General features: G+C 40.9%; 2 protein-coding genes across 2 annotated transcripts in view; one reads left to right on the top strand and one right to left on the bottom strand.

The window, feature by feature from the left end:
* The window catches only part of LOC130360977 (uncharacterized protein C17orf50 homolog), a 112,932-nt gene that overhangs the window by 24,810 nt on the left and 72,316 nt on the right, over positions 1-15,806 (bottom strand). The window lies entirely within an intron of this gene.
* The window catches only part of LOC130361490 (synaptobrevin-like), a 69,643-nt gene that overhangs the window by 12,783 nt on the left and 41,054 nt on the right, over positions 1-15,806 (top strand). The window contains exon 2 of the mRNA XM_056564549.1: positions 9,741-9,810. Within this exon, the coding sequence (XP_056420524.1) occupies positions 9,741-9,810 (70 nt within the window). The remainder of the gene's footprint in view (positions 1-9,740; positions 9,811-15,806) is intronic.

Here is a 15,806-nt window from a genome sequence, read left to right on the forward strand (position 1 = left end):
TCCATCACATCTCATATTACCATTATACTCAGTGCAGATACTCCATCACTCCTCATATTACCATTATACTCAGTGCAGATACTCCATCACTCCTCATATTACCATTATACTCGGTGCAGATACTCCATCACTCCTCATATTACCATTATACTCAGTGCAGATACTCCATCACTCCTCATATTACCATTATACTCAGTGCAGATACTCCATCACTCCTCATATTACCATTATACTCAGTGCAGATACTCCATCACTCCTCATATTACCATTATACTCAGTGCAGATACTCCATCACTCCTCATATTACCATTGTACTCAGTGCAGATACTCCATTACTCCTCATATTACCATTATACTCAGTGCAGATACTCCATCACACCTCATATTACCATTATACTCAGTGCAGATACTCCATTACTCCTCATATTACCATTATACTCAGTGCATATACTCCATCACTCCTCATATTACCATAATACTCAGTGCAGATACTCCATCACTCCTCATATTACCATTATACTCAGTGCAGATACTCCATCACTCCTCATATTACCATTATACTCAGTGCAGATACTCCATTACTCCTCATATTACCATTATACTCAGTGCAGATACTCCATCACACCTCATATTACCATTATACTCAGTGCAGATACTCCATTACTCCTCATATTACCATTATACTCAGTGCATATACTCCATTACTCCTCATATTACCATAATACTCAGTGCAGATACTCCATCACTCCTCATATTACCATTATATTCAGTGCATATACTCCATCACTCCTCATATTACCATTATACTCAGTGCATATACTCCATCACTCCTCATATTACCATTATACTCAGTGCAGATACTCCATCACTCCTAATATTACCATTATACTCAGTGCAGATACTCCATTACTCCTCATATTACCATTATACTCAGTGCAGATACTCCATCACACCTCATATTACCATTATACTCAGTGCAGATACTCCATCACTCCTCATATTACCATTATACTCAGTGCAGATAATCCATCACTCCTCATATTACCATTATACTCAGTGCAGATACTCCATCACTCCTCATATTACCATTATACTCAGTGTAGATACTCCATTACTCCTCATATTACCATTATACTCAGTGCAGATACTCCATCACTCCTAATATTACCATTATACTCAGTGCATATACTCCATCACTCCTCATATTACCATTATACTCAGTGCAGATACTCCATCACTCCTCATATTACCATTATACTCAGTGCAGATACTCCATTACTCCTCATATTACCATTATACTCAGTGCAGATACTCCATCACACCTCATATTACCATTATACTCAGTGCAGATACTCCATCACTCCTCATATTACCATTATACTCAGTGCAGATACTCCATTACTCCTCATATTACCATTATACTCAGTGCAGATACTCCATCACACCTCATATTACCATTATACTCAGTGCAGATACTCCATCACTCCTAATATTACCATTATACTCAGTGCATATACTCCATCACACCTCATATTACCATTATACTCAGTGCAGATACTCCATCACTCCTCATATTACCATTATACTCAGTGCAGATACTCCATCACTCCTCATATTACCATTATACTCAGTGCAGATACTCCATCACTCCTAATATTACCATTATACTCAGTGCAGATACTCCATTACTCCTCATATTACCATTATACTCAGTGCAGATACTCCATCACACCTCATATTACCATTATACTCAGTGCAGATACTCCATCACACCTCATATTACCATTATACTCAGTGCATATATTCCATCACTCCTCATATTACCATTATACTCAGTGCAGATACTCCATCACATCTCATATTACCATTATACTCAGTGCAGATACTCCATCACTCCTCATATTACCATTATACTCAGTGCAGATACTCCATCACTCCTCATATTACCATTATACTCGGTGCAGATACTCCATCACTCCTCATATTACCATTATACTCAGTGCAGATACTCCATCACTCCTCATATTACCATTATACTCAGTGCAGATACTCCATCACTCCTCATATTACCATTATACTCAGTGCAGATACTCCATCACTCCTCATATTACCATTATACTCAGTGCAGATACTCCATCACTCCTCATATTACCATAATACTCAGTGCAGATACTCCATCACTCCTCATATTACCATTATACTTGGGGCAGATACTCCATCACTCCTCATATTACCATTATACTCAGTGCAGATACTCCATCACTCCTCATATTACCATTATACTCAGTGCAGATACTCCATTACTCCTCATATTACCATTGTACTCAGTGCAGATACTCCATCACTCCTCTTATTACCATTATACTCAGTGCAGATACTCCATCACTCCTCATATTACCATTATACTCAGTGCAGATACTCCATCACTCCTCTTATTACCATTATACTCAGTGCAGATACTCCATCACTCCTCATATTACCATTATACTCAGTGCAGATACTCCATCACTCCTCATATTACCATTATACTCAGTGCAGATACTCCATCACTCCTCATATTACCATTATACTCAGTGCAGATACTCCATCATTTTTCATACCACTAGTATAGTCAGTGCTGATAACAATCCCTCCCCTTACTTCCATTATACTAGTATTAATACCAGGGGTCAAGTCCTAGGAAAAAAAAGTGAGGGAACTCACCCAAGATGTCCACTCAAGGCCTGGTCCTGCAGGACTCCTGCTAATGGTAACGGTGTTCCTGCTGTGGGAAAAGTGCAGGAACTCAGTTCTCACGCGTTCCTGCAGGACTTGAGCCCTGATTAATACCCAATCACTCCTCTTACTACCAGTATAGTCAGTGCTGATTCACAATGCTCTTCTTACTAATAGCAAAGTCAGTGCTGATACTATATCACTCCTTTACTACTATTATATTCAGCGCTAATACTCTGTTTCAATAGTTTTTATTAAAGATTTTTTTTGCATTTCAATACAGTTCAGTGCAGATACTCCATTGCTTTTCGTACTACTAGTTTAGTCAATGCTGATATTCTATCTCTCCTTTACTACCATTATACTCAGTGGTGATACTCTAGTACTCCTCATGCTACTAGTATACTTAGTAACATATAATTCTGATACTCCATTACTCTTCTTACTACCAGCATAGTCAGTGCTGATACCCAATGCTCCTCTTATTAATAGCAAAGTCAGTACTGATACTATATTAATCCTTTACTTCTATTATATTCAGCGCTGATACTCTCTTTCAATAGTTTTTATTAAATATGTTTTTGCATTTCAATACAGTTCAGCACTGATACTCAATCACTCCTTTACAACCATTATAGTCAGTGCTGATACTCTATCACTCTTCATACTACTAGTATAGTCAGTAACATTATACTCCGTGCTGATCACTTTTCTCCTACAAGTGTACTTAATCCTGATACTCCATCGCTGTTCATGCTATCCGTATACTCAGCGCTGATACTCATTCACTGCTCCTATTACAAGACTACTCAGTATTGATATCTCATCACTCCCCTTACTATCAGTATAGTCAGTGCAGATACTCCATCCCTCCTCTTACTACTATTCTACTCAGTATTGATATCCCATCCCTCCTCTTACTACTATTATACTAAGTATTGATATCCCATCCCTCTTCTTACTACCAGTATACCCAGTGCTGATACTCATTCACTGCTCCTATTACAAGACTACTCAGTATTGATATCTCATCACTCCCCTTACTATCAGTATAGTCAGTGCAGATACTCCATCCCTCCTCTTACTACTATTCTACTCAGTATTGATATCCCATCCCTCCTCTTGCTACTATTATACTAAGTATTGATATCCCATCCCTCTTCTTACTACCAGTATACTCAGTGCTGATCCTTCATTACTCCTCTCCCTATCAATATAATACAATATATCCCCTTCTCTTAGTTTTCATACTTGTTTAGTAGCATTATGTTGCACTCCTATAATACAGAGGCTGGGGGTTGTAGTTTTGCAACAGCTGGAGGCACCCTGGTTGGGAAACACTGATCTAGGTGTTCATACCTGCAACATTAAATGCATAATATATGACTCAATGCATTTCTGTAGACAAGAATTCAGGTGCGGTCCAATAGGTTCCCATCAAGATTCTGTACATTGTACATAGACACACAGGATCTGGAGTGATGCCACCTCCGCTTCTTAAGTGCATGATAACGTTTTCTCTCCTTAGGTGCCATGTTAATTAGAATTTCACACTGAACTCTAGAGGCTGACAGATCAGGGATATATTTAGTGTGTCTGTAACAGCTCATATTAAACGTGTGTAACCGGGAGGATGGAACATTCCAAGGACCCAACATTGTTAGTTTCTCTACCATCTGATCCTTTGTTCTGTTGAAAAAGCCGCTCTCATTACTTGTCTCCCTTCTGCCCAGTGAAATAATCATGTATGCACAACTGAGCCAAGCATGCATGTTTATGGAGGGGCTGGGCAGATGGTTGTCAGCCAATTGAGTTAAAGGGGTTATCCACCAAAAGGTGATTTTAGTACTTACCTTCCAGGCATTAATGAACATGCGTAGAAAGGATCCGTGCTTGTCTTGGGGCAAAATGGCTATGTTGTGAGATTACCATAATACTGAGGCTATCTCTTTGTCAACTGGCTATTTCCTGCTGGGGTTCGTTCCCTCAAACTACAGGTCCCATGATTCCTTGTTTGTAAGTGTGTGGTCACTTTTCTACCTCCCACGTATCAGCAATCCCACCCACTGAAACACACCTGTGATCCCCTCAATGCAATAGACCAGTGTTTTATAACCAGGGTGCCTCTAACTACAATTCTTGCAGAATGATCCCCTCCCACCCAGCAGTTGCTCCACCCATTGAAGCAAAGATCACCTGACTAGTGATGTAATGTCTCGGCCGCACTGCAACCAGGGAAAACCTGAGACGACACTCATTTTATATGCTGTTAAAAATATTGGGGCAAAAATCACAGAAGAATTGCAAGACCACCATCAAACACAGGTACAGACACTATATTATGAACTACACTAACTTTACAGCCCTTGCAGCATAGTCAAATAAAAAATAAAAAATCCCGGAATACTGCTTTAACTTATGTATTTAGTTATCCTAATGCTGTCTTTACAGTATTTTAGTATTTTACTGACCTATTGGAAACAGGGAGAGCAGTGTGTCCTTTCCATTACCAATATACTTATTAAGACATCTCACCTTCTATACATCATTACAAGATAGGAGGCTCAACCACAAATCACTAAGACTAAGATTACACAGGGGAATGTCTGCACAGAAAATTTCTGCGCGGACATTCCCTTGACCGCGAAGGACCGGCAAAACATGCTGGTGCTAGGACCACTAGGAAATGCATCGTCTCAAAGACAGCAATGCATTTTTGTTAAGAGTCCACAGAAAGAATAGACATGTCTATTCTTTCTGCTGATATTAGGATTAAAATTTCCACGTCATATAGTTCCAGCTTGGAAAATTTGCTATGTGAGCAGAACAGCAAAATTCCATTGATATCAATGGGACTCTGCTGCGGCAAAATCTCCGTGTGGAATTCTAAGGTGAAATTCCGCATGGAAATTCCATCATGTGAACATACGCTAAAGGTGCTTTCCTATTGTTTCATAAACTCAAGAAAAAATACCAGAAAAAAAAAGAAAATATAACACTTACAAATAATGCACACATAAGGTAATGAAAGTAATGTACAAACTTTTTATTTTTTTATTTAATCAAAAAATCACATGAACATACACAAATTGCTCCATAACAACAATTAAAAATAGCCCATAGAAATTTGAGCTAACTCCAAAACCTATTGGGGGGTGTATGTACCCCACCATGGTGGCACTTACCCTTGAATAATGCAATCTATTGGTTTCTGGTCCGCATACAGATACACTCCGTCTGGTCCTTATTTCACCTTTGTATTGGTACTCCTTTCTGTTTAGGCTATATACTATATGTTATTGTTCATCCATTTAGGCCTGCTAAAAAGGAAGTGGGATTTAACAGGATTTACTACTCTGTCTTGTGGTGTTATCTGTATGCAATTTTTTCTAGGACCAGGCACATGCCCCCCTCCCCCATTAGGTTGTGAAGTAAGCTAAAATTAACTGGGCTATTTTTTATTGTTTTTATGGAGCCATTTGTGTATGTTTATGTGATTTTTCTAATTAAATAAAAATGTTCTTGTAAATTTCTTTTATAACCTTTTGTGCGCAGCATTTGTTAGTGTTTTTCTTTTTTCTGGTATTATGATCTCACCTTCTATGGCAAGCTGTGAGTAACAGGGGCACATTGTCCACAATTTATATTAATCAACTGGATCCTTTTGGTTCCCATTGATCAACAGTATTCAATTGGGCAATCATATGATCAACATTCTGGTGTATTCTGTAAAGTAAGTTATTGTCTTTGTGTGTTCTTTATAGGTAAATGGGTCTAACCTGCATAACATGCAATACTTGGTACTGGGACCTTCTAGTAACATCTATTTTATAGACAGGCAGCACTATCAACATTCCATAAGTGTTGTATGTTTTAAAGAGAATCTGTAGGATAATTTTACGGTACCAGATCAGGGTCAAAACAATCCTCACAGTTCTACCTTAGATTTGTGAAATTCTGTTTGTGAGCCGAGCAATATGCAGATCACCAGCAAGTGTCCAGGGATAAGTTCCCAATATCCAGTATTTTATTGACAGCCTCCATACTGTGTGCTATAGGGGACGGAAATGCTTGGCACTTAAGAACATTGGGCCCACGCTATGGGCACTTGCTGCCATCTGACACTGTGATTAGATATGCCATGTGAAACCAAGTGACAGATTTCTTTCAAAGCATACCTGTACTATTAAAGGAATTTAAAAAACTTGACTGGCTTTGTTATATAACAAAAAGGATGTTCGTGTGGCCATTGCTGTTATTGATCCCCTGAAAGTTCCATCCACGGTGCACAGCTATTTAATCCCTCCATTTCAGGGCCTGAACCAGAGCTGGGATGTTTGCGAGCAGCACACAGCCCTAAAATGTTATCTTCCAATCACAGGACAGCACCTACTCTTCTCTGCTATGCCAAGACTTGGTTGCTGTAAAAAGTGTACTGCTTAGATGGAACATGCTGGCACTGTGGTGGGGATTGGTTTATAGCAGTGTTTCCCAACCAGGATGCCTACAGAGGTTGCAAAACTACAACTCCCAGCATGCTGAGAGTTGTAGTTTTGCAACAACTGGAGGCACCCTGGTTGGGAAACACTGGTTTATAGTACACTACTATGGATGGCATTTGGGGTGGAGAGAAGTTGACAGGGTTTGCATGGTACTATGGGAGCAGAAAAGAAAACATCAACAGCATCCCAGCAAGGAAGGCATTTCATAACAAAGCAGCCCCTGGTCTAAGCAAGGAACTGCTGCTGTTGCTGATGATGACAAGCTAAAAGTCGGGGATAGTGGATTACATTCAGGAAGCAACTCTCTATACATAGTAGGAATAGCTGCCCAGAAAGTCTTGGTTTACCATTTAGACACAGCTTAGGTCCTCTGGAGGAGGCAGACAGGCTCACATATTGCAGGTACACATGCCAGGCTGTATTTTCCTTTCCTGCACATAGCACTAGCTGAGCTAGCTGATCTTAGAGACAGAATTCCCCTTACAACAGGCAGTAGATAAAATATTGCAGGGAAGAGGAACATCTAGTGGCCATGACTGTAGATTTTTCTGGATTAAGAAGTAATTTTTTGTATATGAAGTCATTTACAAAGATGTTAGTAGTCATAAAGTTTATTTGAATATAAAGTGACATATACTTTGTCATACTTGCACTATTTTCCCGTTGTAGACAAATACACAAATATACAGTACTAAAAATAAACCTATTATCACAATCTAATAAGTAAACCTGCTCAGCTGAACTCCTCACCACCAGCTAATAAAATGTGTGAATATGATGAAGAAACCTGAGTGTGTTTAGCTGTCGGTGTCAAAGTTGTTCTTGTACTCATTAACCTGGTTTAATGCCGATATCTACAATCTATTTATAGGGGTAGGGAAGCACAAGGTTGAAGGTACTCGGCAGGAATGGAGATATCCCAGGCAGATATTTTATGTTCAAGAAACCAAATAAAATGATTCGGCATTGAACATGCAAAAATATTCCTTTATTTATAGTCATGATTAAGGGTGTAGTGTAGCACTGGAAACGTGTTGATTTTATTGGGGTATTGTTGGCATGTTTGTATCTGTGTTTTTCAGCACATGAATCAAGGACTATTTTTGCACCTTTCACCACTGGATCATATGATTTGGTTTCTTGAATGAGTGAAAAATAAAGAGGCCAACTTTGTTGGTATCCAGTAGATGCCTGATGCCCAAGGTTGTTGCCAACATTGTGAGAAACAGGAATGTATAGCGCATAGCACTGCAATCCTTTTCCGAAGAGCTGCTGAAGTCCCCAAAACATTATATAGCGGTCATTAAGGGGTTAATCCTTTATTTATTTATTAATTCATTATTGTTTACATAACATCAAAAAACCCTTTTAAGGTAATTCTCCACACTTAACCATGTGACTTTAAGGTCCACAAGTCGGTGCCGATTGATTTACAGTAGGCAGAGCTAGAGGTCCTCTGCAGACACATTCATGGCCAACTGCAGCCACCACTAGGGGGAGCTTGGGAATTTACTGCATACTGGGTTTAATTTAGTGCATAACACTATGCAGTAGAGTCCACCTAGTGGTGGCTGAAGGTACTGTAGCCATCAAGTTATGTTTTAAGTCTGTCTTTGCATGGAATTTGTGGTTTTGCATCAGAAAATGAAGCTCTTGTAACTATAGAGATATCTAAAACGAATTCGCTGAAAATTGTGAGCTTATTTAGTTTCACTTTAATGTTCTACTGTGTAGACACCAAGCAGATGGTTTCAGAGACATGTCCATACAATAGAGCAGTGTTTCCCAACCAGTGTGCTTCCAGCTTTTGAAAAACTACAACTCTCAGCATGCCCGGACAGCCGAAGGCTGTCTGGGCATGCTGGGAGTTGTAGTTTTGCAACACCTCTGGAGGCAGACTGGTTGGGAAACACTGCAACAGAGTCTATTGTATGAACATAGAGAGAGGCGTGTGAAATGCTGGCCTTACTAAATTCTCCTTTTTGTTTGTGTTGCAAAAACTGTTGCTGTATGCAATACATGTCCCATAAGAATGGAATTCTGGATATTGTTATTCTAAATTGCTTCAGTAAGGGGTTTCTGGTTCCTTTTCTCCCCTTAAAAGGGGACTTTTTTTAATTTTTATGATGGATCTCAGGCACGTGTAAAGAAAAAACTTGCCATACTGACCTTTCTTGCTTCCCCACCACCATCCTTCTCATGGAGCTCCGGTCCTGGTGTGCAGCACTTTTGTGGACAGGGTTGGCACTTGGTGGCCTGATCAGAGAAGGCAATTTCAATGGCCAACCCTGACTCTAGAAGTGCTGCACAACAGGACCGGAGTGCTGAGCTTTTAAAACATCTTCCCTTTTTGATCCAATTCTTCATTGTTTGTTTGTAGTTCTTTATTATATTTTATCATAACGCTAGATCCTTTCCTACTACAACCATCCCTGATATTCATAGTGCATTTTTTAGTCTTCAAACATCCTATAAATTACTTTAAAAAAATCTTGATCTTGTTTTTCCTCTGCTTGTGTGTAGGTCAGGCCTAGGTGGTGTGCCCCAAAATAGCAGTCGCAAACTTCTTCAGACACAGGCACAGGTCAATGAGGTAAGTATTCTGTACTGTACAAAAGTTGCATATCTTTGCACAAGCCTTGTTTGTGCGACATTTGAACGTTTTTGCTTCTTTTAAAGGAGAACTCCAGAATACAAAAATTGTCCCCCATACTGCCGGCAGTAAATAAAATAAACAGGTACATACCTTCCTTTGCTCCCCCGGTGCCTCCGGTAACCGGCTCCAGCCTCGCTGCGATCCTTTTCTTGGTTGCCGGTGGTCGGCGAGTCATACTGCACTCAGCCAATCATCAGCCGCAGTAAAGTCCCAACTTGGCCGGCGATAGTTGGCACCAGTTGGCACCGACTCGGCCTATCGCCGTCCGAGTCGGGACTTCGCTGAGGCCGGTGATTGGCTGAGTGCAGTATGACTTGCCGACCACCGGCAAGTAGGAAGAGGATCGCGGCGGAGACCGGAGTGGGTTACTGGAGGCACCAGGGGAGCGAAGGAAGGTATGTATGTATTTATTTTTTTACTGCCGGCAGTATGGGAACAATTTTTGTAAATTTTAGGCCATGGGCAGGGCTTTTCAGGAGGAGGCATGGCCTACCAGGGCCTGGAAGATTTACATTAGAAATTGGTATAAATTATAGTTGAAATCTACCAGGAAAGCCATAAATGCACCAAATGAGGAACACACCTCTTATACATTTGGCATATCTTACAGTACTCCAGCTAAGTTTTACTAGGGGCACTCTGGAGGTAAAATCATTTCAACTGGTGGCAGAAAGTAAAACAGATTTGAAAATTTCTTCTATTTAAAACTCTTAAAGGGGTACTCCCGTGCTTACACATCTTATCCCCTATCCACCTTTGTCCGTGTCAGGAACTGTCCAGAACAGGAGAGGTTTGCTATGGGGATTTGCTCATACTCTGGACATTTTCTGACATTGACAGAGGTGTCAGCAGAGAGCACTGTTATCAGACTAGAAAGAACTACACAACTTCCTCTGAAACATACATCAGATGGTAAATACTGGAAGGCTAAAGAGATCAGCCCTCCCCTCCCTGTACCTCTGCACAGGTCACAGAGCATCCCTAAAAAATTCTTCCATACAGGTCAGGTCCAAATTGTTGTTTGTTATGTCTATAGGCCTGTTGTAAAGCATTTCTCTAAAAGTTCCAAAATAATGTACAAAAATTACATAAAACAATAAAATAAAAATAGAATAAAAAAATCACCCAAAAAATTAATCTAGGTGACAAGTTCTCTTTAAAGCGCAAGTCCAGTTTCGCTCGGGCAATATGGCAAGTGTTAGAACCTGTAGGGTTAATTGGTTCTGATGTTTCTTTTGTTTGTTTTGGTTGATGGGCTACACCTAGTTGTCTGACTCGTCAGATGACCTTGATGAGAGCACCTGTCTGGCTGCCTATATAAGCCTGCAGTGTGCTCTCATACCTTGCCTGCGAAAGAGGTTTTCTCCTGAAGATAGCATATTTACCTTGTTCTCCATTTACCTGGTATTTGTGACTTTCTGGCTTGACTTCCTGACTCTTCTCTTGTATTTGCGACTTGGCACCTTTGACAACTCCTGGTATAGACTTGGCTAGTGGACTTTGACTTATCGTGTGTGTTTGTTTAGTATTCTGTTAATTTGTGTGCTTCCTGACTGTATTCCAACCTGTGTCTGTTTTGTAGTTTAGTTTGTTGACAGTGACTTCCATCACTTATTTAGGAAGGGACCATCACTGTGGTTGTCGATCTGCTGTTTAAAGCGGATAGGCAAGTAGGCAGGGTCAGAGGTAGTGGGTGAGATCAGGGCTGTACTCCTTCTCTGCCCATACGTGAAAATAAGTGTTTACATTTTTGCTCCACTTGAGACTCACCAAACCTGAGACTAGCGCGAGACAACAGCATTCAAGATAAAGATTTTGCAGAAGTCCCATAGATTTCCATAGGACTTCCGCCAAGTCTGTATCTTGAATGCCATAGTCTCATGCAAGTCTCTGCCTTGGAGGTGAAGTTAAAGGGGTATTACAGGGAAAAAAAAAATTTTTTGTATATCAACTGGCTCCAGAAAATTAAACAGATTTGCAAATTACTTCTATAAAAAAATTTTTAATCCTTCCAATAATTATCAGCTGCTGAAGTTGAGTTGTTTTTCCTGTCTGGCAGCAGTGCTCTCTGCTGACATCTCTGTCTGTCACAGGAACTGCACAGAGTAGAAGAGGTTTGCTATGGAGATTTTCTTCTACTCTGGACAGTTCCCGAGACAAGTGTCATCAGGGAGCACTTAGACAGAAAAGAACAACTCAACTTCAGCAGCTCAGAAGTGCTGAAAGGATTAAGATTTTATAATAGAAGTAATTTACAAATCTGTTTAACTTTCTGGAGCCAGTTGATGACGCTCTACGTAATCTGTCACTGATAATTGAATCACCCCCATAGGAAACAATCTTTGGTTGTGATGCTTTGCAGTAATTTGTGGGACATCCTCCCATCTGCCACTAAAATAATAAAACCTAAGTAAGACTCAAGATTCATAACTTCCATTATGTCTCAGCGTGATGGGAGTAGTAGTTTTGCAATAGCTAGAGAGTCACAGATTGAAAAATACTGCTTTAGGGTAGGGTCACATGTGCCGTATTTTGTTGCGTATTTGCTGCTGCATATTTTCCTACCCATTGACTTCAAATAGGCACTTTTAAAATATTTCTCAACCACCATCAACTCCAGGAACAGCACAGAATGATCGTATACCCTTGAAAGTTGTAGTTTTAATAATAACATGCATAAAAATAAAGATATCACTTCTTAAATATTTTTAGTTGCTTTTTGGCATACACAAGTATTTACCTTCAGTATGGATTTTCTGGCTAGTACAGTAGCACCCAATTGTTTATTGTTAATCTGTAACATTCTCATTGACCACTTGGTGGCAGTACAGCAATTTATATTATATTATTGAGGGTCCTATTATTGAGCGTAATGGCAGATTCAAAATAAGGTGACAAAGAAAGACAAATTAGTTAAGTATAACATAGATAGATATATAAACAGATAGATATTAGATAAATAAATACATGGATAGATAGATATTAGATAAATAGATAGATAAAGCAACTATAGATAGATATTAGATAAATAGATAAAGCAAATATAGATAGATGTTTAGATAGATATAGATACAGTAGATAGATCAAATAAATTGATACAGTAGATTGATACAGTCTAGATATATACACACAGTGTTCGCTCAACATACGATGGTAATCTGTTCCAAACGGACCATCGCTTGTTGAAACCATCGTATGTTGAGGGATTTGTGCAATGTAAAGTATAGGACAGTGGTCTACAACCTGCGGACCTCCAGATGTTGCAAAACTACAACACCCAGCATGCTGGGTGTTGTAGTTTTGCAACATCTGGAGGTACGCAGGTTGTAGACCACTGTTAGAGGAAGTTGTACTCACCTGTCCCCGCCGCTCCGGACCGTCACCGCTCGTCACCGCTGCCCGGGATGTTGCCGTCCATCGCTGTCGCCACGTCCCCGAGGTGTCCCCGACGCTCCGGCAAGGCCTCCGCTTCCCCTGCATCCTCGCTCTTCGTCGCCGCCATCACGTCGCTACGCATGCCGCTCCTATTGGATGACGGGACGGCGTGCGCAACGACGTGATGACGTAGATGGAGAGCGCCGACGATTCAGGGGATCCAGAAGAGGACGCGCCGGAGCCCCGAGGACAGGTAAGTGATCGTCAGCGGATCACACGGGGCACTGTAAACGGCTATCCGGTGGTAGCTGAAGCAGTCTGCGCTGCCAGATAGCCGTTTATGCGATGGCCCCGACATAAAGAAGCTTCGTATGTTGATGCTGCCTTCAACATGCGATGACCTCTGAGAGGCCATTGCATGTTGAAATTATCGTATGTCGGGGCCATCGTAGGTCGGGGGGTCACTGTATATAAATAGACCCTAAGGGTACTAACACTGTGTTTTAATACTCAGTACAGTGTATGAGTTTGATGGGAATACTCTGATATTCGTGAATGGCTCAGGAACGTGAAAAAAGACAGATACAGTACTACCACGTGCCAACTCCTACCACTAGATGGCAAAAAAGACCATGTGAACAACACGCAAAACATGCATTGAATGAATACAAATAACAAACATGCTGTGTCTTTTTACAAACAACATTTTGTGATGTGTTAAAAGTTTCATTTGATAAGGATCACTTACATGTCACTATTTATTCTAGGACATACACTGCAGTTCTTTTTGTGTTTCTGTTTGTTCTCCATAAACTTTATTAGTGCACTTTCATATACTTGACATTAAGGGAGTACTCTTCCTGCTCAGAATTCCGGCATTGCTCCTTGCATCCTGGAGTACTCCTTTAATGTTTCCATTATTAAATTCACAATATTGCATAGTTCTAGATACACTCTGTACATGGTTGTAAACAGGAAGAACTTATACAACTCTTCAGCTAAATACTAAAGAGTATATTATCACATCAGCGTTAGGCAGGACTGCCATTAGAAATTTTGGGGTCTCTCACACAGCTCCAAACCTGGATCCCCTGGACACCTCACTATTTCACCAATTGCACATTTCACGTTAATTCGTCCTTCAATGCATAACATCAGCATTACAAATGTGGCTGCTGCCCCCTGTGCACTTTTATTCCCCCCTTGATTTCTCTACTGTGCCATTTTAGCATCCCCTTCATCACCCCTGTGCTATTTAATCTCCCCTTATCAACCCCTGTACCATTTCATCCCCCATGTCATTTTATTCCCCCTCTTGATCCCTCCAATTCCACTTCATTCTTCCCACCATGAACCCTCTGTGCCAAATAATTTCCCCTTGATCCCCCTGCACTATTTCATTCACCCTTTATTACCCTCTGAGCAATTTAATCCCCCCCTACTTTATCACCCCTGTGCTACATTTTCCCCTTGATCTTCCCCTGTGCCATTCCCCCCCCCCCTTTTTACCACCCCCTGTGCCATATCCTTTCCCCCCCTGTACCATCTCTTTTCACCCCTCCGTGCCATTTCATCCCCCATGCCATATCATTGGCCCCCCTCTAATCCCCCTTTGCTACTTTAGCCCCCTCTGATCCCCCATGCCATGCTACCCCCCCCCCACCCGATCCCCCACTTTATTCTCACTGTGCCAAATCATCCCTCTTTTATTACCCCCTGTGCTACGGGGGCCTGGGCCCCCTGGGAGCCGCCCCTTCACTGGGATTTTGGCTGGGGTACTGGCGGCGGGCCTGGCAGCAGTCAAATAGTTGCATACATCTTGTGCTATATCTTACATAAAATTTGAATAATTCCCTTTGGATTAAAACGTAACTAAATGTTTTTTTGCCTTATCAAGCCACTTATTATTATATTCAGGTCATCTGACTTTTTACACTTTTAGGCCATGTTCACAAGGTGTGAGATTTCAATGCAGACTTTGTGGAATACACATCAAATATGCATTGTTATTCAAATGGTACAATTTTCAAAAAAACTATTGTCAGGACTTGGATTTATTCCCATCAAATGGAACTAAATGTACAAAAATAGAATATAAAATTAAATTTCTGAAATCCAAGGTTGACAACATTCTTTTTTCCAATATATATGCATGGCCCTAAAGCCTGGCACTGATAGCGCCTTTACCAACTTCGCCCAAAAAGATCAGGTTTATGGCAGCTCATGGTAGATCAAAGGTTATAAGATCAAAGATCAAAGTATCCGCTGGACCTGTGTGGCAAATGACTCGGACCGTACCAGGGAGCGGAGTCTAAGGTGCCGCTGGTTTTCATCACAGCCTGCCACAAAGTGGGATGGACTTGCTGCAGCAGCGGCACCCTGGTCGCTACCCCTGGCACGGCTTGACCACACAGGTGGTTGAGGAGATGTGAGGCACAGGAGGGATAAGGCAGCTCGTAGTCTGGGTAGCAGAAGGTCAGGGAAGGCGGCACAGTAATGCAGTCAAGATGTAGCAGGAGTTCAGTAGGCAGGCGGCAGAGGAGCAAGGTCAAAGTCAC

The sequence above is a fragment of the Hyla sarda genome, chromosome 3 (assembly GCF_029499605.1).
Source record: "Hyla sarda isolate aHylSar1 chromosome 3, aHylSar1.hap1, whole genome shotgun sequence".
NCBI classification, from domain to species: Eukaryota; Metazoa; Chordata; class Amphibia; order Anura; family Hylidae; genus Hyla; species Hyla sarda.